This window comes from Lampris incognitus, chromosome 4 (genome assembly GCF_029633865.1).
Source record: "Lampris incognitus isolate fLamInc1 chromosome 4, fLamInc1.hap2, whole genome shotgun sequence".
In the NCBI taxonomy this organism is placed as follows: domain Eukaryota; kingdom Metazoa; phylum Chordata; class Actinopteri; order Lampriformes; family Lampridae; genus Lampris; species Lampris incognitus.
The window spans coordinates 3332533-3358564 of NC_079214.1; the positions used below are offsets into that span (position 1 = coordinate 3332533).

The 26032-nt window shown below is 43.0% G+C and overlaps 1 protein-coding gene across 2 annotated transcripts in view; it reads left to right on the plus strand.

Annotated features, from left to right (window-relative positions):
- nfat5b (nuclear factor of activated T cells 5b) overlaps positions 1-26032 on the plus strand; it is a 132912-nt gene that overhangs the window by 47982 nt on the left and 58898 nt on the right. For both annotated transcript variants that reach the window (XM_056278403.1, XM_056278404.1), the window contains exon 3: positions 13874-13999. In XM_056278403.1, coding sequence (XP_056134378.1) covers positions 13942-13999 — 58 coding nt within the window. In that variant the 5' untranslated portion in view covers positions 13874-13941. The remainder of the gene's footprint in view (positions 1-13873; positions 14000-26032) is intronic.

A 26032-nucleotide genomic window follows, 5' to 3' on the forward strand; every position in this document is an offset into this window, starting at 1 on the left:
AGCTCTGCAGAAACCCAGCCGAGATGCTCTTTATCTGCATGAGCATGCATGTGTTCTGTGATGCACTACAGCAAATAATCAAGAAATTCCCGCTAGAAGTGTGAGACACACACACACACACACACACACACACACACACACACACACACACACACACACACACACACACACACACACACACACACACAGTGTGTAAGAGTGTGTGTTCTTGTTCTGCTATGTTTGTGAGGACCAGTTTGAGTTTGTAATCACAGAGGTGAGGACGTTTATTGGGGTCAGTCCTCACTTCTTTAAAGGTTGAGACTTGGGTTTAGAGTTCACGTGTGAATGAGTTTGGGTGTCGGGGTAGCGTGGCGGTCTACTCCGTTGCCTACCAACACGGGGATTGCTAGTTCGAATCCCCTGTTTACCTCTGACTTGGTCAGGCGTCCCTTCAGACACGACTGGCCGTGTCTGTGGATGGGAAGCCGGATGTGGGTATGTGTCCTGGTCGCTGCACTAGCGCCTCCTCTGGTCGGTCAGGGAGCCTGTTCGGGGGGGAGGGGAAACTGGGGGGAATAACGTGATCCTCCCCCCTGGTGAAACTCCTCACTGTCAGGTGAAAAGAAGCGGCTGGTGACTCCACATGTAATGGAGGAGGCATGTGGTAGTGTGCAGCCCTCCCCGGATCAGCAGAGGGGGTGGAGCAGAGACCGGGACGGCTCGGAGGAGTGGGGTGGCCAAGTACAACTGGGGAGAAAAAGGGCAAAAATGTAAAAAAAAAAAAAAAAGTGAGGAGGTGAAGGGTAGGCATGCAGATCTGATGGTGAAGGTTAAAGGCTCGGGCATGAATGAAGTCAGTGAGGGTCCTCACAAAGATAGAAAAACCAAGTGTGTGTGTGTGTGTGTGTGTGTGTGTGTGTGTGTGTGTGTCGTGGGAGGCTTAAGAGTTGGCTGAGTCCGGATCCAGGCTTCCAGCTTTATGCTGGGAACCAGTGTTCCCGTCCCTTGCGAACTGAAGAGTAAGAGAGCGGGGGGCTTTGTGGGTGAGGAGGACGGGGCTGGTGTCAGTGTGTCTCAGGTTTGTCTATTGTACGTCGCCGCTGGTAACAATGGGAGGGTTAAATATCTGATAAACACTCCAAACCCCGGGATTCAGCTGCAAGTAATTAAAGCTGGCAGTTGGCAGAGGAGACTCAGGCGACTCTAATGGCCGCCGTAGGTTCATACCATAATATTTGGATGATGAGTGAAAGTGTTGTCATGCTGTTGACCTAACACCCCCCCCCCACACACACACACACCCACCCACCCACACCCCTCCACCACCACACCACCTCTATGTCCTGTCAGCCTGAGGGCAGGCAGGGAGGGGAGAGACAAAGGTTTTGTAAGACCTGCTCCCTCTTCTGTAATGAGATCTGCTGTGTGTTTGGTATTCCAGGACACACAATAGTAGTTTCATTTGGTATTCCAGGACACGGAATAGTAGTTTTATTTGGTGTTCCAAGACACACAATAGTAATTTTATTTGGTATTCCAGGACACAGAGTAGTTGTTTTATTTGGTATTCCAGGACACACAATAGTTGCTTTATTCAGTATTCCAGGACATGGAATAGTAGTTTTATTTGGTATTCCAGGACACAGAGTAGTTGCTTTATTCGGTATTCCAGACACGGAATAGTAGTTTTATTTGGTATTCCAGCACATAGAGTAGTAGTTTTATTTGGTATTCCAGGACACAGAGTAGTAGTTTTATTTGGTATTCCAGCACATAGAGTAGTAGTTTTATTCGGTATTCCAGGACATGGAATAGTAGTTTTATTTGGTATTCCAGGACACAGAGTAGTTGCTTTATTCGGTATTCCAGGACACGGAATAGTAGTTTTATTTGGTATTCCAGCACACAGAGTAGTAGTTTTATTTGGTATTCCAGCACACAGAGTAGTAGTTTTATTCGGTATTCCAGGACACGGAATAGTAGTTTTATTTGGTATTCCAGGACACAGAGTAGTAGTTTTATTTGGTATTTCAGCACACAGAGTAGTTGTTTTATTTGGTATTCCAGGACACAGAGTAGTAGTTTTATTTGGTGTTCCAGGACACAAAATAGTAGTTTTATTGGTATTCCAGGACACGGAATAGTAGTTTTATTTGGTGTTCCAGGACACAAAATAGTAGTTTTATTTGGTATTCCAGCACACAGAGTAGTTGTTTTATTTGGTATTCCAGGACACAGAGTAGTAGTTTTTATTTGGTGTTCCAGGACACAAAATAGTAGTTTTATTTGGTATTCCAGGACACGGAATAGTAGTTTTATTTGGTATTCCAGCACACAGAGTAGTAGTTTTATTCGGTATTCCAGGACACGGAATAGTAGTTTTATTTGGTATTCCAGGACACAGAGTAGTTGCTTTATTCGGTATTCCAGGACACGGAATAGTAGTTTTATTTGGTATTCCAGGACACAGAATAGTAGTTTTATTTTGTATTCCAGGACACAGAATAGTTGTTTTATTTGGTATTCCAGGACACACAATAGTTGCTTTATTCAGTATTCCAGAACATGGAATAGTAGTTTTATTTGGTATTCCAGGACACAGAGTAGTTGCTTTATTCGGTATTCCAGGACATGGAATAGTAGTTTTATTTGGTATTCCAGGACACAGAGTAGTTGCTTTATTCGGTATTCCAGGACACAGAATAGTAGTTTTATTTGGCATTCCAGCACACAGAGTAGTAGTTTTATTTGGTATTCAGGACACAGAGTAGTAGTTTTATTCGGTATTCCAGGACATGGAATAGTAGTTTTATTTGGTATTCCAGGACACAGAGTAGTTGCTTTATTCGGTATTCCAGGACACGGAATAGTAGTTTTATTTGGTATTCCAGGACACAGAGTAGTAGTTTTATTTGGTATTCCAGCACACAGAGTAGTAGTTTTATTCGGTATTCCAGGACACGGAATAGTAGTTTTATTTGGTATTCCAGGACACAGAGTAGTAGTTTTATTTGGTATTCCAGCACACAGAGTAGTTGTTTTATTTGGTACTGCAGGACACAATAGTTGTGTCATGGTTTACTGAGGCAGTAGGAAGGAAGGAACAGAGGATGGTGATGCTGTCTCAGGACAACGTCCAGCAAGCTCCTGGACTTCAATACCTTTCAATTCTGACTTTTCTGTGCACAGCAAAACAGCTTGTCAATGTGTTTTCCTCTTGTTGTGAGTCTCATGATGCTTATTTCAAGATATTGCTTGTAAATGTCTCTTAAGCCTCCTACAGACTGTGTGAGTTTAGCAGTCCCATAAGTGTATTGCAAGCCACATTGTGCGATATGGGCTGCACGGTTGCGTAGTGGTTAGCACGGTCGCCTCACAGCAAGAAGGTCTTGGGTTCGAGCCCCAGGGTAGTCCAACCTTGGGAGTCGTCCTCTGTGTGGAGTTTGCATGTTCTCCCCGTGTCTGCGTGGGTTTCCTCCGGTCTTCCTCATCAGTCTACACCACTGGCAGAGCAACATGACGCCAAGCAGGAATCGAGTCGTTTTGTTGCTCATTTTGTTGAATCCATGGCATTTGGTTCACAGATGCTAACAGTGTCTGTTTGTGTTCAGCGCCAGCAACGATTATGTGTGGCGTTGATCAGTGCGTCATTTCGTGTTGCATTTCTATTGGTTGGTTAGCAGACGTAGGTCTATTGGTTGGTCAGTAGACGTAGGTCTATTGGTTGGTAAGCAGACGTAGGTCTGTTGGTTGGTCAGTAGACGTAGGTCTATTGGTTGGTTAGCAGACGTAGTTCTATTGGTTGGTCAGTAGACGTAGGTCTATTGGTTGGTTAGTAGACGTAGGTCTATTGGTTGGTCAGTAGACGTAGGTCTATTGGTTGGTCAGTAGACGTAGGTCTATTGGTTGGTTAGCAGACGTAGGTCTATTGGTTGGTTAGCAGACGTAGGTCTATTGGTTGGTCAGTAGACGTAGGTCTATTGGTTGGTTAGCAGACGTAGGTCTATTGGTTGGTCAATAGACGTAAGTCTATTGGTTGGTCAGTAGACGTAGGTCTATTGGTTGGTTAGCAGACGTAGGTCGTAGCAGCAGTCACATTGTGAGATGGTCATCCTACATTTCTGACACTGTCAGACTTTCGTCCCAGTTTATCTTCGGTCTTCGGTCACAAGACCGTAATAACGGCCATCTTTGAACCTGTCTCACAGTGAGACGTAGGACCACCGTTTTGGAGCCACGACCAAAGCCATCACCATGTTTAGTCATCTTTCATCTGAGACGGCCCACATCACACAGTGTGTCGGAGGTTTCACTTCACTGACTGATAATAATGCTCGTTTCAAGACAACGTACCAGTTTCAAAGATGATAGGACTTGTTTCAAGACATTTACTGCAGCAAAGAAAAACTTTTCAGTTCCAGTTCCTTGTGTGTCAAGATTTCTTTTCCTGTTTAGTGAAACTTTGTCAAGTCTAATGCTCCTCTAACAAGCAAGAACCTCCGCCAGCGGGACGGGACCATTTCATAAGCAGTATCCTGAAATAAGTGTTATAAGACTTCAAACAGCATCACATCACTTGGTAAACTTGTCTTTTTTGCAGTGTCAAGTCCGTTTTATTTGTGTAGCCCAATATCACCAATTACACATGTGCCTCAGGGGGCTTTACAGCGACACAACATCCTGTCCTTAGACCCCCTCATCGGATAAGAAACAACTCCCTAAAACCCTTTAACAGGCAGAAAAAAATAGCAAGAAACCTCAGGGAGAGCAGCAGAGGGGGCTCTCTCTCCCAAGACCGGCAACGTGCCATGATGTTGTGTTTACACAATCTACACAATACAACATTGAAAGAGGATAACACAATTATAATGGAATTATAAGATATATATGAAGAATATGATGAGGAGGATGCCAAGCAGTGTCCAGACGCCACCGGAACAGCCCAGGACCTGAGCCACGGGACCACCATCACCATGGAGACCTGACAGGAGGACAGACTACACATGCAGACAGGGGAGACTCACACCACACCAGTCACACACCCAGCAGAAGAGACAAAAAAAGACAATAGTCACACATCAGAGAGAAGGGTACAACATTAAAACAAGATAACAAAATTATATGGATGTATAAAATATATAAACCGTGTGGTTGGAAGCATCGATGCCAAGCAGTTTCCAGGGGGTGACCACCATCACCATGGAGCCCTGGCAGGGGGACAGACTACACGTGCACACGGGGGAGACTCACATCACACCATTCACATACATTGGAGAAGAGACACCAGAAGATCTCATTCAAAGAGAGAGAAAGACGTGAGAGAGAAGACAACAGTTTGCGATAATCAGAATCTATATTCTATAATTCATCAGCAGAACAGTGGTTGGTAAATTCATTGAGACAGAAAACGATGCCCCATGCAGTAAAGTTCATGAAGTAATCAACCAAAAGGCAACTAATGGTAAGCTACGACGAAAAGATGAGTTTTAAGTTTGGATTTAAAGTTTTAAGTTTGGATTTAAAGGACTCAACAGACTCTGATCATCTGATGGCAGCAGGCAGGTTATTCCGCAAGAATGGAGCCCGATAGGAAAAGGCCCTGCTGCCACCAGCTGACTTCTTTTTAACTTTGGGTCACACAGGAGCCCTGTGTTTTGAGAGCGAAGTGCTCGAGATGGCATGTAAGGTTTAAGGAGATCAGACAGGTGAGATGGGGCAAGCCCAATTAGGATTTTCTAAGTCAGCAGAAGCACCTTGTATTCTGATCTAACATGGATAGGAAGCCACAGAAAGTTGAATCAGTTCATCTGGACACAACATTTGAGAGAACCTTTACATCATCATCTAAGTGACCTCTTCATTCTCAGCTGACTACAGGTGTCCCCACCCTTATAAACAATACAGTGGCATAACAACGGAAAACTATTGGTTTCATATGCAAATTACCGTGAGCATGAACTATGAATGCCTGTATTTCAATAAACACTCATGCCAAGATAGGTAAAGTACTACTATTACTATACTACTACTTTTGGCTGTTCCCATTAGCAGTCTTCAGAGCGGATCATCCATTTCCATCTCTCCCTGTCCTCTGTCACATCAGCCACCTGCATGTCCTCCCTCACCACATCCATAAACCTCCTCTCTGGCCTTCCTCTTCTCCTCTTCCCTGGCAGCTCCATATTCACATCCATCTCCCAGTATACCCAGCATCCCTCCTCCACACATGTCCAAACCATCTCAATCTTGTCTCTCTTGCTTTGTCTCCAAACCGTCCAACCTGAGCTGTCCCTCTAATATACTCGTTCCTAATCCTGTCCTTCTTCATCACTCCCAATGAAAATCTTATCATCTTCACCTCTGCCACCTCCAGCTCCTCCTCCTGTCTTTTCATCAGTGTCACTGTCTCCAAACCATATAACATAGCTGGTCTCACAACCATCTTGTAAACCTTCCCTTTAACTCTTGCTGGTACCCTTCTGTCACACATCACTCCTGACACTCTTCTCCACCCACTCCACCCTGCCTGCTCTCTCTTCTTCACCTCTCTTCTGCACTCCCCGTTACTTTGGACAGTTGACCCCAAGTATTTAAACTCATTCACCTTCATCACCTCTACTCCTTGCATCCTGACCATTCCTCTGTCCTCCCTCTCATTCACGCATAGGTATTCTTTCCTGCTCCTACTGACTTTCATTCCCCTTCTCTCCAGTGCATACCTCCACCTCTCCAGGCTCTCTTCAAACTGCACCCTACTCTCGCTACAGATCACAATGTCATCTGCAAACATCATCGTCCATGGAGACTCCCGCCTGATCTCGTCCGTCAACCTGTCCATCACCATTGCAAACAAGAAAGGGCTCAGAGCCGATCCTTGATGTAATCCCACCTCCACCTTGAACCCATCTGTCATTCCAACCGCACACCTCACCACTGTCCCTCATACATATCCTGCACCACTCCTACATACTTCTCTGCAACTCCTGACTTCCTCATACAATACCACACCTCCTCTCTTGGCACCCTGTCGTATGCTTTCTCTAAATCTACAAAGACACAATGTACCTCCTTCTGACCTTCTCTATACTTCTCCATCAACATTCTCAAAGCAAACATCACATCTGTGGTGCTCTTTCATGGCATGAAACCATACTGCTGCTCGCTGATCATCACCTCTCCTCCTCTTAACCTAGCTTCTATTACTCTTTCCCAAATCTTCATGCTGTAGCTGATCAACTTTATACCTCTGTAGTTGCTACAGTTCTGCACATCACCCTTGTTCTTGAAAGTCGGTACCAGTATGCTTCTTCTCCACTCCTCAGCCATCCTCACTTTCCAGGAGTGTGTTAAACAATCTAGTTAAAAACCCCACTGCCATCTCTCCTAAACATCTCCATGCCTCCACAGGTATGTCATCAGGACCAACTGCCTTTCCACTCTTCATCCTCTTCATAGGTGCCCTCACTTCCTCCTTGCTAATCCACTGCACTTCCTGATTCACTATCCCCACATCATCCAACCTTCTCTCTCTCTCATTTTCTTCATTCATCAGCCCCTCAAAGTACTCCTTCTACCTTCTTGGCACACTCTCCTCACTTGTCAGCACATTTCCATCTCTATCCTTGATCACTCTAACTTGTTGCACATCCTTTCCAGCTCGGTCCCTCTGTCTAGCCAGTCGGTACAAGTCCTTTTCTCCTTCCTTAGTGTCCAACATCTCATACAACTCACTATACGCCTTTTCCTTTTCCTTTGCCTTTGCCACTTCTCTCTTCCCTATACGCCACATTTCCTCATACTCTTGTCTCCTTTCTTCATCTCTCTGACTAGCCCACTTCTTTTTTGCCAACCTCTTCCTCTGTATACTTCGCTGTACTTCCTCATTCCCACCACCAAGTCTCCTTGTCTTCCTTCCTCTGTCCATCAAGTACCTTGCTAGCTGTCTCTCTCACTATTTCTGCAGTGGTTGCCCAGCCATCTGGCAACTCTTCACTACCACCCAGTGTCTGTCTTAACTCCTCTCTGAACTCCACACAACAGTCTTCCTTCTTCAACTTCCACCATTTGATCCTTGGCTCTGCCTTCACCCTCTTCCTCTTCTTGATCTCCAAAGTCATCTTACACACCACCATCCGATGCTACTTAGCTATGTTCTCCCCTGTCACCACCTTGCAATCTCCAATCTCTTTCAGATTATGCTTCCTGCATAAGATATAGTCCACCAGTGTGCACTTTTCTCCACTCTTGTACATCACCCTGTGTTGTTCCCTCCTCTTAAAATGTGTATTTACCACAGCCATTTCCATCCTTTTTGCAAAAATTCCCTACCAACTTTCCTTCCTCATTCATCTCCTTGACACCATACCTACCCATCACCTCTTCATCACCTCTGTTCCCTTCACCAACATGGCCATTGAAGTCTGCTCCAATCACCACTCTCTCCTCCATGGGTACACTTTCCACCATTTACTCCAGAATTCTTCTTTCTCTTCCATCTCACACCCAACTTGCGGGGCATATGTGCTGATAACATTCATCATCACACCTTCGATTTCCAGCTTCATACTCATCACTCTGTCTGACATTCTTCACCTCCAGCACACTCTTGACATACTCTTCCTTCAGAATTACCCCTACCCCATTTCTCCTCCCATCCGCACCATGGTAGAAGAGTTTGAACCCACCTCCAATACTCCTGACCTTACTCCCCTTCCACCTGGTCTCTTGCACACACAGTATATCTACCTTCCTTCTCTCCATTTTATCAGCCAGCTCTCTCCCTTTACCAGTCATAGTGCCAACATTCAAAGTTCTGACTCTCACCTCTACACTCTTACCTCCTCTCCTGCTGACTCTGGACATGCCTTCCCCCTCTACTTCTCCTTCGCCCAGTAGTGCCATATTTTCCACCAGTACCCTGCTGGCCAACAGTGCCGGTGGTAGTCACCGGTAACCCGGGCCTCGACTGATCCGGTATGGAAATCTGACCTATGATCCGCATATTTGATTTGGTAAAAGTTTCATGCCAGATGCCCTTCCTGACGCAACCTTCCCCATTTATCCAGGCTTGGGACCGGCACTAAGAATGCATGGCTTGTGCATCTGTAGTGGCTGGGTTTGATACCAAGATAGGTAAAAATCTTTCAATTTGGATTTTTGCCATTTCCATTCCAGTCTCCTGCAGGCCTGCTTAAGTGCACATATCTCTTCATTAAACCAGGGTGTAGGCCTCTTTAGTTGCCTAGCTCTGGTTGTGTGAGGCTCAACTGAATCCAGGAGACTACAGAGGGCCACATTTAAGTCACTAGTGAGATTTCAACAGTTTGTCTCTACAGTGAAATGAGCCAAGACTTCAGGCAGCTGCTGGCCACAGTGGACAGACCAATGTGACAAGTGGCAATTACATTTGTGCCGACATTAACTGGGCGGGCCAGTGATGCTTCAAATTTGATGAGCAAATTATGTGATACAGCAGATGTGGTTGGCATGACATTCAGATCAGAAACAGCTATCTCTTTAGATAAAACCAAATCAAGGGTGTTACCACTGCAATGAGTTGACTCTTGAACAAACTGAGCAAACCCAAAAGTGTCAACTAGTGCCAGAAAGGCTTTACTTAGAGGATCAGCAGCCTTATTCAGATGAATATTGAAATCACCAAGAATTAGAATCTCATCAGAGCGAGTAACAAGACCTGAGACAAATTCTCTAAACTCTTCAAGAAATAGTGAGTAAGGGCCAGGAGGCTGGTAGAGTATCACAATCTGGACTGAGCAGAATCTGTTCTTGGCTGAGGGAGATGGACTTAGAATAAGAAACTTGAAGAAATTAGAAGTTAAATTGAAAATAGACTTAAATATTAAGGGAACACCCCACCTTGGTTTTTAACTCGAGCTACAGGTAAAGGTATAGTCAGGTGGAGAAGCTTCATTTAAGGGAAGGAAAACGTTTGGTTTCAGCCATGTTTCACATAACCCAATCATATCGAAACTATGTTCAAGAATCAGATCATTTATTAGTAAGGCTTTGGTAGACAGTTATCTGATATTTATGAAACCAAATTTAAGTATCTTGTTGCAGTGATCAGTAGTAGGCAGAACTGTAGCGCTACCACTAGATGAAATAATTGGAATTAAACAACTTGTGTTATTAGTTGATCATTTGAAAAAGACTGATGCTTTGAACGATATGATGTGATCACACTTTTGATAACATCAGATGTTTTTTTCTGACGATAATTACGTGCTTCATTGCACATTTCTCCACCACCAGTGGTAGGAAAGATTATTAGATTGTGACACACATTTAGGAGAGGAAAGCTTGGGAGCAATTCAGCAGGCAAGGGAGACGGTCTCAATATTGTAGACCAAGCTTTCCGTCTGATAATCTGTACTATGAGATGATCCTTGACTAGACACGTTAACTAGTGGACTCAACTTCCACACTAGGTTTGAACCTAGCAGGTTCTCAAATCAGCTGCGACCTACTGAAAGAAGAGTCCCTAGTGTCAAACTAAACGTCAAGAGCTATCTATGTTGCTAGACAAAAGAGCAGCACCATCTCCAGTAGAGGGGTTACCCTCCGCTTTCAGCAGGTCAGGGGACCCCAGAAAGAAAGCCAGTTATTAACAAAACCAAATCCCTGCTCATTACAGTAACAGGCTAGCAGGTGAGTCATTGAAATGAGCCTACCATACATCTCATCCTTATCATAATTACCCCTCACGGGTAAGGGGCCATACACAATTGATGCTGACATGGGTGTTATACTGAAATTGAGGGAGAAAAAGCTCAAGTCATCATGATAAGTTTTGTTTAAGTACATTTCCTCAGCATCTTGTGGCGTTACTTACTGGTATTGGTAAGGTTGGATAGGAGTTTGATTCATCTGGGCAACAGTGCTCTGTCATGTTATTACAGTTTTATCTTCAATAAAAATGCCGCTGTGTGCAATTTTCTCTTCCTGTGTGTGTGTTAGGGTTAGGGCTAGTGTGTGTGTGTGTGTGTGTGTGTGTGTGTGTGTGTGTGTGTGTGTGTGTGTGTGGTTCTCGGATGATTTGTGAAATTCGATGCAGAAGTTGTATTATGCCAGTGTACTTTTACATATCTTCCACTCAGCTTTTTGGGAGTCATCTTTGCAAATGTTGAGATTATTCCAGAAACGTTACATGTCTTGCTAACCTGCTGGCATGTCAGAAGGTGTGCAGGTAGAGATCTGTGGAGTAGGTGTCTTCTCTAAGTTCAAAATGTCCTTGTCTGAGAAGAACTGATAAATGTAGAGATGTTAATGCATAATGAATGTTTGATTATTTCCTGAGCTACGTGTTTGTGGAGGGGTCATAGGTCTAATTAAAAACAACAAAGAAGCAGTCAGTTACCAATTCTGGCTTCAGGTTCCGTGGAAACGATCAAAGCTGTGAAGCTTTCAAGTATCGGGTCAGCCCTAATTGGCAGTGCCGTCTTGGAGAAGGTGGCTGGAGCTCATCTGCTTGCAGTAATTAAATGACACCTAAAGCCTCCTACACACTGTGTGATGTGGGCCGTCTCAAATGAAAGATGACTAAACATGGTGATGGCTTTGGTCGTGGCTCCAAAACGGTGGTCCTACGTCTCACTGTGAGACAGGTTCAAAGATGGCCGTTATTACGGTCTTGTGACCGAAGACAACCTGGGACAAAAGTCTGACAGTGTCAGAAATGTAGGATGACCATCTCACAATGTGACTGCTGCTACGACCTACGTCTACTAACCAACCAATAGACCTACGTCTGCTAACCAACCAATAGACCTACGTCTACTAACCAACCAATAGACTTACGTCTACTAACCAACCAATAGACCTATGTCTGCTAACCAACCAATAGACCTACGTCTACTAACCAACCAATAGACCTACGTCTACTAACCAACCAATAGACCTACGTCTGCTAACCAACCAATAGACCTACGTCTACTAACCAACCAATAGACTTACGTCTGCTAACCAACCAATAGACTTACGTCTACTGACCAACCAATAGACCTACGTCTGCTAACCAACCAATAGACCTACGTCTGCTAACCAACCAATAGACTTACGTCTACTAACCAACCAATAGACCTACGTCTGCTAACCAACCAATAGACCTACGTCTACTAACCAACCAATAGACCTATGTCTACTAACCAACCAATAGACCTACGTCTACTAACCAACCAATAGACTTACGTCTACTAACCAACCAATAGACCTACGTCTGCTAACCAACCAATAGACCTACGTCTACTAACCAACCAATAGACCTACGTCTACTAACCAACCAATAGACCTACGTCTGCTGACCAACCAATAGACCTACGTCTGCTAACCAACCAATAGACCTACGTCTACTAACCAACCAATAGACCTATGTCTGCTAACCAACCAATAGACCTACGTCTACTAACCAACCAATAGAAATGCAGCACGAAACGACGCACCGATCAACGCCATGCACAATCTTTGCTGGCGCCAAACACAAACAAACACACTGTTAGCATCCGTGACCCAAAGGCCATGGATTCAACAAAACAAGCAACAAAACGAGCTGCGGCGACCATTGAAAGGACTGGATTCCTGCTTGGCGCCATGTTGCTCCACCAGCGGTATAGATTGATGACGTGCGCTGACGCGGCACGCACGCTGATGACGTTTTTATGGACTTGTGTCGTAGCCTGCGATTCAGTAGTGTTGTCATGGTGCAGTCTACACACATCACACTTGATGTCGTACCAAGTTTATTAGATCCATATCGCACAGTGTGGCCTGCAGTAATCCTATAGGACTGCTAAAACCCACAGTCTGCAGGAGGACTGGTATTCATCCTTCTCTGCTGACACGGACATCAGTTTAATGGGCACTGTTCTCTTTTAAGTTCTCATGGCCGAGGAGGATGATGCTCACATTTGGTGTGTTTTACGAGATGTGACATATCATCATCTTCATGTTTGAGTCTTGGGGCATCCGGGTGGCGTGGCAGTCATTGCGAACCAAGACAGGGATCATCAGTTCGAATCCCTGTGACACCTCCGGTTTGGTCGGGCGTCCCTACAGACACAGTTGGCTGTGTCTGCGGATGGGAAGTTAGATGTGGGTGTGTGTCCTAGTTGCTGCACTAGCGCCTCCTCTGGTCGGTCAGGCTGCCTGTTCGGGGGGGGGACTGGGGGGAATAGCGTGATCCTCCTATGCACTATGTCTCCCTGGTGAGACTCCTCACTGTCAGGTGAAAAGAAGCGGCTGGTGACTCCACATGTATGGGAGGAGGCATGTGGTAGTCTGCAGTCCTCCCCGGATCGGCAGAGGGGGTGGAGCAGAGACCGGGACGGGTCAGAAGAGTGGGGTAATTGGCCAGGTACAATTGGGGAGAAAAAGGGAAAAATCCCCCCCAAAAAAAAGAAAGATGTTTGAGTCTTTTGGAAACTGCTGTCTATCATTATGAGTGGCTTGTGACTTGTGTGTAAATATTTCTCATTTAACCACCAATCATTAAGTTTCGCTTATATTGCTCTAACTTATGTAATAATTGTTTGTATTCTATTTTTTCCATAGCTTGTGTATTCATTAACTGTCTTATTGAGTGTAATTGTAAATGTGTTACTACTCGTCTGTTGTGTTGCGTGTCTATTTGTAATGATAGAGTAATCCTTCTTTTGATGCTGTTCCTTAAGCTTCTCCAGTTTTTTTTCTTTCTGAAGAGGTTTTCTCCATCTGGTCGATGATCTAAAGACCAGGGGTGTCATACAGCTGGGACTAGATTAGGGTTTTGTCTATAAATTTGACTCTTATTGCTTAACGTGTCAGCTGCTGAAAACTAATTCTCTTGTCTGTTTAAAACCATCTGGTTCCTCCTCTTCTCACCCTCCTATCATCACAGAGTCAGTGTATGACCTTCTTCCCAAAGAGCAGCAGTCGCCGTCCGCCGCTCCGCAGCATCCAGCAGCCATGAGTCAGAAAAGTGGTGGCGAGGCTGGACCTCCTCCATCAGCCGCTCCTGCATCAGGTAAGCTTCTCCTCATCAGTTCCTTTATGACAGCGAGCACAGCTGCTTATGGCCCCTTTACAAGGAGCCAACACACCTGTCAGCCAGCCACCCAGGAGACCATCTCACCTAGATACAGGATGGGCAGAGAGAAGCTGGAACTGCATGAAGACATGACAGCCTGCCCGAGACGTTACTTTAGGTCGATGTCACATTACATCACATTTCATTCAGGGAAGCAACATCATCATCACTTTTACGCTGAAGATATCAATTCGTAGCACAAATCGTTAAGTATCTGTCATTAGCGAGGACTGAGCCATCAATTACTTTTCTTGAGCAGTGCAGATTTAGACCATTAGTTTGGGGTCAATGGGCAAAATAATTGAGACACAATCAGTTTTTTTCCACTCTTAAAGAAATAAAGGCTTCTGTGTGCCAAAAATGCAGTAATTTAAGCGATTTAGCTTTTATTTATGACATGTTTCTCATTGCTTTTGGTATCAGAGTTTAGTCTTAGGTATCTCCGATAGTCTGCAACAGGCATGGGTGCAAGTCCATGAATTACTGGGATGGCATCCAGCGCTTTCCGTGTGCCCGTCCATAGGGTTAGAGGTTGTGTCAGGAAGGACATCCGACATCAAATTTTGCCAAATCAGTATGCAGATTGACAAGACCATACCGGATCGGTCAAGGCTCCATACCAGATCGGTCAAGGCCCTGGTTAACAAAGGCTGCCATTCGTGCTGTGTGAAGAAGAAAGTCTCCAATACCGATACTACTGTCAGCCCAGTATCTGATACCGGTATCAGCCCAGTATCTGATACTAGTATCAGCCCAATATCTGATACTAGTATCAGCCCAATATTTGATACTAATATCAGCCCACTATCTGATACTAGTATCAGCCCAATATCTGATACTAGTATCAGCCCAATATCTGATACTAATATCAGCCCAGTATCTAATACTAATATCAGCCCAATATCTGATACTAATATCAGCCCAGTATCTAATACTAATATCAGCCCAATATTTGATACTAATATCAGCCCAGTATCTGATACTAGTATCAGCCCAGTATCTGATACTAATATCAGCCCACTATCTGATACTAATATCAGCCCACTATCTGATACTAGTATCAGCCCAATATCTGATACTAGTATCAGCCCAGTATCTGATACTAGTATCAGCCCAATATCTGATACTAATATCAGCCCAGTATCTGATACTAGTATCGGTGTCAGTGCATAATGTAATGTAACATTATATTATAACAGGGCCCTGGCAAGAAACCCAAAACGCTGATGAACACTGGAGTTATGAGGCCGTGAAGGCCTCTTCTGAGGACTACCATTACACCTCATCACATCCCGTGTCCACGTCAGTAGTCACTGAGGTTTTCAAGCCTGATCGACACATTGGGGACAGCAGTGCTGCTATATGGCCATGGTCTTAGATGAACATTGTAGCTTTGGATTATGTATTAAGATTTAAAAGTGGTTTATTCAGTCAGTTCTTTTAACAGTCATAGAGTTTAAAAGTTGGGCATTTTACCAAACGAAGTAATAGAGACGCATTGACTTGATTTTCTGCTTGACGGTCTAACATCGTGCAAAATTAAAAAGTCTAAATCAATGGTGAGCAGAACATACCAGTTCATACAGTTTGGTGGTACACTGGAAGAAAGTGCCTTTATTCATTCAGAATCACCTAGAAACCTGAGGAAACACACATAGAGTTAAATGGTCCCACTTTAAGACCAGGATGTCCTGCTGTTTGTTGGTAAACTTGAGGTTATAGCTTTCCTATAATGGAGCTTGACTCCCATTTCCTAACTGGTTCATTGTAGCTGGAGTGAAAGAAATCCCTCTGTGTTTGATAGTGGACTAGACTGCGTGGGTACGAAGCTTGATATAGTCCTCATTTAGCCTTGCTTTTCCTCAGAGAGCAAAACTGTGGCAAAGTTACAAACTTCAGTTCAGACCAGTTACAGTAGAGACTTAATATTCTTCAATGTAATTCAGCACAAATTTGATTTGCATTTGTCACCTATATAAAATCATCTCATCCAGAACTAGTGAGCCTGGAATGTGCCACGGACTAGTTCACTGTTTAATGACTGCATTCGTAGGTGCATTTAAGCGGTAACTAGATTACACTCAGTAGAGTGCAGATCCCCACCAGGCGTATCTCCCCCTCCCCGGTGCTTGGACTTGGGCAAAAAACCAGCTGAGAAGTCAGCACTTAATTGTGGCGTAAAACAGGTTTTTCCAAAGAGTTTGACTCACCACAATTCACGGGAAGTCCTTGATCATACAGTCTTAACTGTGCACAAACATTATGAGGTAGATGGGCCCAGCAGTATGGAGATTAGCCGTGGACAGATACACGCACACACACACACACAGACAGAAAAACCAGTGTTTCTCCATCATAAGACTTTTGTGCAGTGCCCAAGTCAACTGAATGAGGAATATGAGGGGGAAAAAGTTTTTAATATGCAGAGCTCAAGCTAAAAAATCTACTTGATAAAAATGTGTCACTTGTCAGTCTGTGGATGTGCAGCCTCCTAGGTGAACCCTCACACAAATGCAACCAAGTCGAATATGAACTTACACTTTCCAAAAAGGAAAGGTTTGCTATGCGACCATTTTACGTCTGACGCTGGCCCTGTCTTTATCTTCGTGATATAATAAAAATGGGTTTATGGTTATACGTAACAAATAAAATATAAAATATGGTTATGATTGTGCATGCACTACTCACATCTACAGTTGACTCAGATCGGGCAGCAACAACAGTATGCAACAGTTCCTGTTTTGACAGCAACCAAGAGGAAGTTGTTCCTTTATAACGTTTGCATTTTTGGATTATCAACGTTCTTTTAATAACTTCTGATCATGTTGTTGACCGATCCATATCAACTGTAGATGTGAGTCGTGTATGTGCACCGTTGACTTAGATCGGACAGTGACAGAGAGCAGCGTTGGTCAAGCGAGCCAGAGTGGATGAAGAGAGGGAGCAGCAACAGCAAGAACAAAGGTTTTGAATCACTGCAACCAAGAGAGGTTCATACAGTCATAACTGTCATAATACAGTCATACCTGTCATCATACAGTCATACCTGTCATCATACAGTCATACCTGACATCATACAGTCAAACCTGTCATCATACAGTCGTAACTGTCATCATACAGTCATAACTGTCATCATACAGTCATAACTGATATCATACAGTCATACCTGTCATCATACAGTCATAACTGTCATCATACAGTCATAACTGACATCATACAGTCGTAACTGTCATCATACAGTCATAACTGACATCATACAGTCATAACTGTCATCATACAGTCGTACTGTCATCATACAGTCATAACTGACATCATACAGTCGTAACTGTCATCATACAGTCATAACTGACATCATACAGTCATACCTGACATCATACAGTCATAACTGTCATCATACAGTCATAACTGACATCATACAGTCGTAACTGTCATCATACAGTCGTAACAGTCATCATACAGTCATACCTGTCATCATACAGTCATAACTGTCATCATACAGTCATAACTGACATCATACAGTCGTAACTGTCATCATACAGTCATAACTGTCATCATACAGTCATAACTGACATCATACAGTCGTAACTGTCATCATACAGTCATACCTGTCATCATACAGTCATAACTGACATCATACAGTCGTAACTGTCATCATACAGTCATAACTGACATCATACAGTCATAACTGACATCATACAGTCATACCTGTCATCATACAGTCATACCTGACATCATACAGTCGTAACTGTCATCATACAGTCGTAACTGACATCATACAGTCGTAACTGTCATCATACAGTCATAACTGACATCATACAGTCGTAACTGTCATCATACAGTCATAACTGACATCATACAGTCATAACTGACATCATACAGTCATACCTGTCATCATACAGTCATACCTGACATCATACAGTCGTAACTGTCATCATACAGTCGTAACTGACATCATACAGTCATAACTGTCATCATACAGTCATAACTGACATCATACAGTCATAACTGACATCATACAGTCGTACCTGTCATCATACAGTCATAACTGACATCATACAGTCATACCTGTCATCATACAGTCGTACCTGACATCATACAGTCGTAACTGTCATCATACAGTCGTAACTGACATCATACAGTCATAACTGACATCATACAGTCATACCTGTCATCATACAGTCGTAACTGTCATCATACAGTCGTACCTGTCATCATACAGTCATAACTGACATCATACAGTCATACCTGTCATCATACAGTCATACCTGTCATCATACGGTCATACCTGACATCATACAGTCGTAACTGTCATCATACAGTCGTACCTGTCATCATACAGTCATAACTGTCATCATACAGTCATAACTGACATCATACAGTCATACCTGACATCATACAGTCATACCTGTCATCATACAGTCATAACTGACATCATACAGTCGTAACTGTCATCATACAGTCGTAACAGTCATCATACAGTCATACCTGTCACCATACAGTCATAACTGTCATCATACAGTCATAACTGACATCATACAGTCGTAACTGTCATCATACAGTCTTAACTGTCATCATACAGTCATAACTGACATCATACAGTCGTAACTGTCATCATACAGTCGTAACTGTCATCATACAGTCATAACTGACATCATACAGTCGTACCTGACATCATACAGTCTTAACTGACATCATACAGTCATAACTGACATCATACAGTCATACCTGTCATCATACAGTCATACCTGACATCATACAGTCGTAACTGTCATCATACAGTCGTAACTGACATCATACAGTCGTAACTGTCATCATACAGTCATAACTGACATCATACAGTCATACCTGTCATCATACAGTCATACCTGACATCATACAGTTGTAACTGTCATCATACAGTCATACCTGTCATCATACAGTCATAACTGACATCATACAGTCATACCTGTCATCATACAGTCATACCTGTCATCATACAGTCATAACTGACATCATACAGTCATACCTGACATCATACAGTCGTAACTGTCATCATACAGTCGTAACTGTCATCATACAGTCATACCTGTCATCATACAGTCATACCTGTCATCATACAGTCATAACTGACATCATACAGTCATAATTGTACACAAAATATTGTAGGCTGATAGGGCCACTAGTTTGTGATCCAGTAGTTTGTAAAATTAGCTGCACGCACACACACACACACACACACACACACACACGGTCACGCGTGTGACCAAATGCATTATCCCCTCCAGGCTATCCACCCGGCGGGGATAATTATAAAAAGAAATAATAAAATAATAGTAATAATAATAGTAACAAAATTATTAATTCATGTTGAAGCAGCACAAATAATATAAGCGGTTTAAAAAGAAAGGATATGAAATGATAAATAACACAGACAGTTGATTTCGGAACTCACTGAACTTGCTGAACTCAGCAGCTGATTTGCCAAACATTTTTAGAGCGACATTTAAATGTTTTACTTTGTTATTCCATGTCTTATGAATCACCTAGTCACGTTCCAGTCCATAGTCTCTCCCGCATGCCGACAGATTTACCATGGACACTTTATGACTGGGTGACGCTGCAGTAGACAGCGCTTACTTTGAGCATCATACTAAATAGCAGAGAAGAATTGTTTCAGTTGCAAACAAGTCAATGTATGTGAATTTGCTAAAATATTGCTTTCATATAAAATGGTTTGAATTCCAACATGGTCCCGAGAATGGTCTTCAAACGAAGTGTTTAGAAAACAAGTTCCTGGTGACATTTGAGATGACTAGGAAGTTTAAAATGTATTTTACTTTACTTTACATTTCTTTACATTACTTTACATTAGCTGTCAGTGCTCTGTGCAGGCTGTAGGGCGTTTCAGTAGGTCCACCAGTCTTTTTCATCTGGACTGCAAATGCAGCACTGCAGCCATGCGCAGTCTGAGCAGGCGGATATGTTGGCTTGCAACTGGAAGGTGGAGTATATTTCAGTTTCACTGAAAATGGACCATAACATTATGAATTTTATGAATCCCATATTGTCAAGATGAAAGTTGTTTAGTATCAAAAAGCTGAATAATTTCTCAGTGACCTTTCCATGACTGCCTCTACTTTTTAAGTTACTAAGTGTAGCATTTTTTCTTAATTTAATCTTTATTATTTTTTCAGCAGTCAAATATTACCTGCCAGTTTGGCTTTTTACCTGAATGCTAACTCTGAACTTTCTGCTTTAGCACTTTTTGCAGCTGTTAGCTGACTCCAGCTGTCCCGGTGCATGCTGGGATATTTTACCATTATTTTGGCCACCGCCTGCATGCTGGAGATGCTGCCGTGACCTTGTTGTCAGTGTCCGTACTCTTTATTTCTAATATGGCTGCACATACGTCATACTGGCCTCAGTCTGCCGGCTCTGATCTTAGTTCAGTTTCAAGTCTCCAGTGCTTTCATGCATCAGCACGCTTACTTTGTGGTAGGTGTATTTTACTTTGTGGTAGGTGTATTTTACTTTGTGGTAGGTGTATTTTACTTTGCGGGAGGTGTATTTTACTTTGTGGTAGGTGTATTTTACTTTGTGGTAGGTGTATTTTTTTAGGGTTTATCTCATTCATATTTCTTTTACTTTACAAATTGGCTCTCCCTTTCTAATTCTTTTTCTTTTTCTTTTGTGTGATGAGTCAAGTCAAGTCAGTTTTATTTGTATAGCTCAATATCACAAATTAAATTACAAATGTGCCTCAGGGGGCTTTACAGCAACACAACATCCTGTCCTTAGACCCTCACATCAGATAAGGAACAACTGCCAAAAAACCTTTAACAGGGAGAAAAACTAGGAGGAACCCTCAGGGAGACCAGCAGAGGAGGATCTCTCTCCCAAGACGCACAACGTGACATGATGTTGTGTTTAGTCAAGTCAATTTTATTTGTATCGCCCAATTTTACAAATTACAAATTTGCCTCAGTGGGCTTTACAGCAACACAACATCCTGTCCTTAGACCCTCTCATCAGATAAGGAACAACTCCCTAAAAAACAAAACAAAAAAGAAAACCTTTAACAAGAAGAAAAAATAGGAAGAAACCTCAGGGAGAGCAACAGAGGAGGATCTCTCTCCCAAGATGATCAATATGCAATGGATGTTGTGTTTACAAAATTTACACAATACAACATTGAAAGAGGATAAAAAGAATTATAATGGACTTATAAAATGTATGAAGAATATGATGCGCAGGATGCCAAGCAGCGTTGAGATGCCATTGGAACAGTCCAGGACCCAAGCCACGCGACCAGCATCATCATGTAAAAAAAAAAAATACATGGAGTTATAAGATATATAACAAGAAAATGTAATGAGCGGAATGCAAGGCAGCATCCAAGTGGCAACTACCATCACCACGGAGACCTGGGAGGAGAACCGACTGCACGTTCACAAAAGGGAGACTCACATGACACCATTCACACAGAAAAAGAGAAAGGAGAAGACATCATTCAGAGAGACAGAAAAGACGTGAGAGAAGAGAACAGTTTGAAATAGTCATTAGTCATAATCAATTAAGACATCAGTTAGTCATAATCTATACTCTATAATCTATACTCTATAATCTCGTGGGCAGAACAGTGGTTGGTAAATTCATTGAGACAGAAAACCAACCTGCCATGCAGTACAGGTTGTGAAGCACTCAACTTAAAGGCAACTAATTGTAAGTTAAGGCAAAAAGATGAGATTTAAGTTTGGATTTAAAGGACTCAACAGACTCTGATGGTCTGATGGCAGCAGGCAGGTTATTCCACAAGAACGGAGCCCAATAGGAAAAGGCCCTGCCACCAGCTGACTTCTTTTTAACTTTGGGTACACACAGGAGCCCTGTATTTTGAGAGCGAAGAGCTCGAGATTGAATGTATGATATAAGAGATCAGACAGGTAGGATGGGGCAAGCCCATTTAGGATTTTATAAGTCAGCAGAAGCACCTTGTATTCTGATCTAACATGGATAGGAAGCCAATAAAGGGAGGCAAGAATTGGTATAATATGGTCAAATTTCCTAGTTTTAGTTAGGATTCTAGCAGCATCTTTCTGAACCATCTGAAGACTTTAAGTACTAGAATGTGGCAGACCTGAAAACAGAACATTACAGTAATCAAGTCTGGATGAAACAAATGCATGTATTAGAGTCTCTGCATCAGCCATGGACAGGAAAGACCAAATTTTAGCTATGTTACATAAGTGAAAAATGGCAGTCTTGGGGATTTCTTTAATGTGCTTATCAAAGGAAAGGCTGGGATCAAACATAACACCAAGATTTTTGGCTGTTACGCTTTGTGAAACCGCAGAGTTGTCGATCGTTATCGTTACTTGATCAAATTGGTGTCTGTGTCTAGCAGGGCCAATGACCAGCGTCTCGGTTTTATCTGAATTTAAAAGCAGAAAGTTAAGTGACATCCAGTTTTTCACAGCAGCCAAGCAGGCCTCTAAATTAGTCATTTGAGTATGATCATCAGCCCTTATAGACACATACAGCTGAGTATCATCAGCATAGCAATGAAAATTTATTCCATAACTTGCATATAATTTGGCCAAGAGGTGAAATGTAAAGAGAAAACTAGAAGGACAAGAACTGAGCCCTGAGGCACACCATATTTAATGTCAGAGAATTTCGATATAATTCTACTATAGCAGACAAAATGTGTTCTTCCATATAAGTAGGACTTAAGCCAAGAGAGAGCTAAGCCAGAGACACAAAAATTAGTGGAAGTGGAATCCGAGTCCATAGCTAGTAAAAGATAATTTACCACTCTGGTCAGAGCAGTTTCAGTGGAGTGACAGGGCCTGAAAGCCGATTGAAAGGGTTTATATCGGGGGCTTAATTTGTGCCGGCGCGTGCCCCAGGACCTCCCAGATTTGGACCAGCACCTATTTCATTGGCTCCACCACCTCTTTCGTCACTATAAAATCTGTGAAAAACTTTTCTCTAATATTTAGCGTTATCTGTTCTGTAACTCTATTATTTCCCATTGACGTTTTTCATAAATCGCTTGTTTGCCTACGTTTGATGCATGTTAAATCGGCTATATTTTTTTTATAGAGAGAGACGTCAATCGCTCAAGTCACGCAGTGCACGCCACGTCACAGGAGCTAACATTACCGCAATATTAGACCCATAACAACCAGCTGCCTGCTCTATCAAAAGCCATTGATTAAAAAATGTCAAAAAGACAGTCAAGGGGGGCGCTGGTGAGCATCAACATGTGAGGACATCTTTAGATTGAGCTCCTGATCAGGGCGAACTTTTCATTAATATTTTAACTTTTCAGATCAAACACAGATAAATTAGGTTTAACACACACGATACTTAACCGCTAGCACACCGGACTCACAACCCTGTACTTGCATATCGATCATCTAGAAGACGCGATGGGCAAAAACAAATCCAGCAGTGACCAGGCCGCTAAAGCCTCGGGCTCTGTTAAAGCCCCGGGCGGGGAGTCTACAGACCTATCTGGGGTGATGGCTGCCATCGCGAGCAGTGAGAGCAAGATCTTGGCACGGATCGATTCATTCACAGAGGATCTGAATGCAAAAATAGACGCTATAAAGGCCGGCATGGCGAAACAAGAGACCCGTCTGAAAGACGTGGAGGACGGCCTGAACGCATACTCAGACAAGACCACGAAAATGGAGGAGGACATCGGCCAGCTAAAATCTGAAGTCGCTATGCTACACCAGAAGGTAGACGGTATGGAGGGGCGACAACGCCGGTGTAATGCACGTATTGTCGGGATAAAGGAGGGACTGGAGACCAGCGGAGGCCAGCAGCCTACTGTTACCATCGCTACACTACTGCAGGAGTTACTGGGCCTCAGCTTCACCCCGACCCTAGACTGGGCTCACCGCGGCCTGCGGCACTCGACCAACAAAGGAGAACCCCCCAGGATCATCGTGGTGAAGTTTCACTATTTCTCAGAGAGGGAGGAGGTTTTCCGCAAAGCTGCCCGTTCAGCTCCGTTGAGCCTGCACGGCAAGAGAGTGAGCATCTTCCCGGATTACACCGCGGCAGTGGCGAAGAAGAGAGCGGCCTTCTCCGAAGCTAAGCGGCTCCTCCGGAGCTGCCAGGGCGTCAAGTTCGGGATCCTGTTCCCGGCGGTGCTTCGTATCACTTCATCGTCCGGCCAAGAAAAGCGGTTCGAAGACCCATCTAAGGCGATGGGTTATATCAGGGAGAATCTAAAGCCTCAGGACAATGTACAGTAAGATGTTGATAAATTCCAATATATTTGTGGCTAACTGGTATTGGCGGCTAATTGATATTAGCTGCTAAGTGCCAACAGCTAGCGGAAGTAACTAGCTAAGACACCAAGACAACAGGGTAACGTTATGGTTTAACTTTATCTATTTACTTTAACTTTTGTAATTTGAGACTCACAGATAATGTTACATTTTTCATTTAATAAGAATGTCTCATACCTGCTGCCCATTTAAAAAAGCTATTTTTCTGTTTTATTATTATCGTGTGTGCATGTATATGTGTGTATGGATGCTAATTATTATGAGACCCGTAACAGTGCTTTGGTGACGACTGCTAGGGCGACACCCAGGTCAGTGTATCTTACCTACAAAGGAACTGTATTATAACTGCTGTTATATGGGTGTAGATATATTTTCCTTCCTTTTCTTTTTTTTTTTTAATTTTAATTTTTAAATTCTTTTTTTAATATGGGTGTTGATATATAGTTCTTAGGTATATAAATACTTTTTGGATTTAATATAATCTTAACAAGACCACTGTTCGCCCTGGTTGGGGCTTGTTAGAGGGTTTCTATATGGTTATTTGCCAGGTTATACTAGAAATGGGGGATGCGATCTCTAGGGAATTAGTAGATCAGCATGGGTTCTCAAGGCTCTGTTTTTGTTTTGTAGCTAGTAGGCAGGGACTTTTTCTTTTCTTTTCTCTTTTCATTTTTAGAAAAAATGTTTGACACTCAGAATACAGGTTATCTTCGTTTTTTGAGCTGGAATATAAAGGGAATTCACAATCCAGTAAAGCGTAGTAGGGTTTTTGTACATTTAAAATCTTTGAGAGCTGATGTCATGTTCTTACAGGAAACCCACCTTCGGTCAAGTGAACACACAAAACTAAAAAAAGCTTGGATAGGACAAATTTTCTGTTCCAGGAATGAGAACAGAACACGGGGCACGGCCATCTTGATCAGGAAGGGTATCCCATTCGTTCCACTACTGACTATTTCTGACCCCAGGGGAAGGTATGTGATAGTGACGGGTAACCTGTATGGTACACTTGTGGCACTGGCAAATGTATATGGACCAAACTGGGATGACCCACTTTTTTTCTCTAGTTTCATAGCAGCCCTCCCAGACTTAAATAATTACCGATTAATATTGGGGGGAGATTTTAATTGTGTATTACATCCATATTTGGACAGATCAAACCCAAGACCTAATAGTAAAGTTTCGAAGGCAGGTGCTGTTATCCATTCATTTATGGAATCCTACTCTCTTTTTGATCCCTGGAGAAGAAACAACCCAACTACTAAACAATACTCCTTTTTTTCCCCAGTGCACCATTCCTACTCAAGGATTGATTTTTTTCTCCTGGATAGTAGGGTCCTTCCTATGGTTAGGGGGAGCCAATATAATAGTATTGTTATTTCGGATCATAGTCCTGTACATCTAGATATAGGTTTCATAGACTGCCCTAAACCCCAACGCACCTGGCGATTTGATCCTCTATTACTGTCCAGGGACTCCTTTAAAATTTTTCTCTCCCAGCAGATAGATATCTTTATGGAATTCAACCATACTCCAGATATGCCACTAACTATTGTTTGGGAGGCTCTCAAAGCCTACCTTAGAGGCCAAATAATCTCATACACAGCACATGAGAGAAAGAAACATAAACAACGTCTAACAGAACTGTCCCATAGTATAGCGGAAGTGGACCGTTCATATGCCG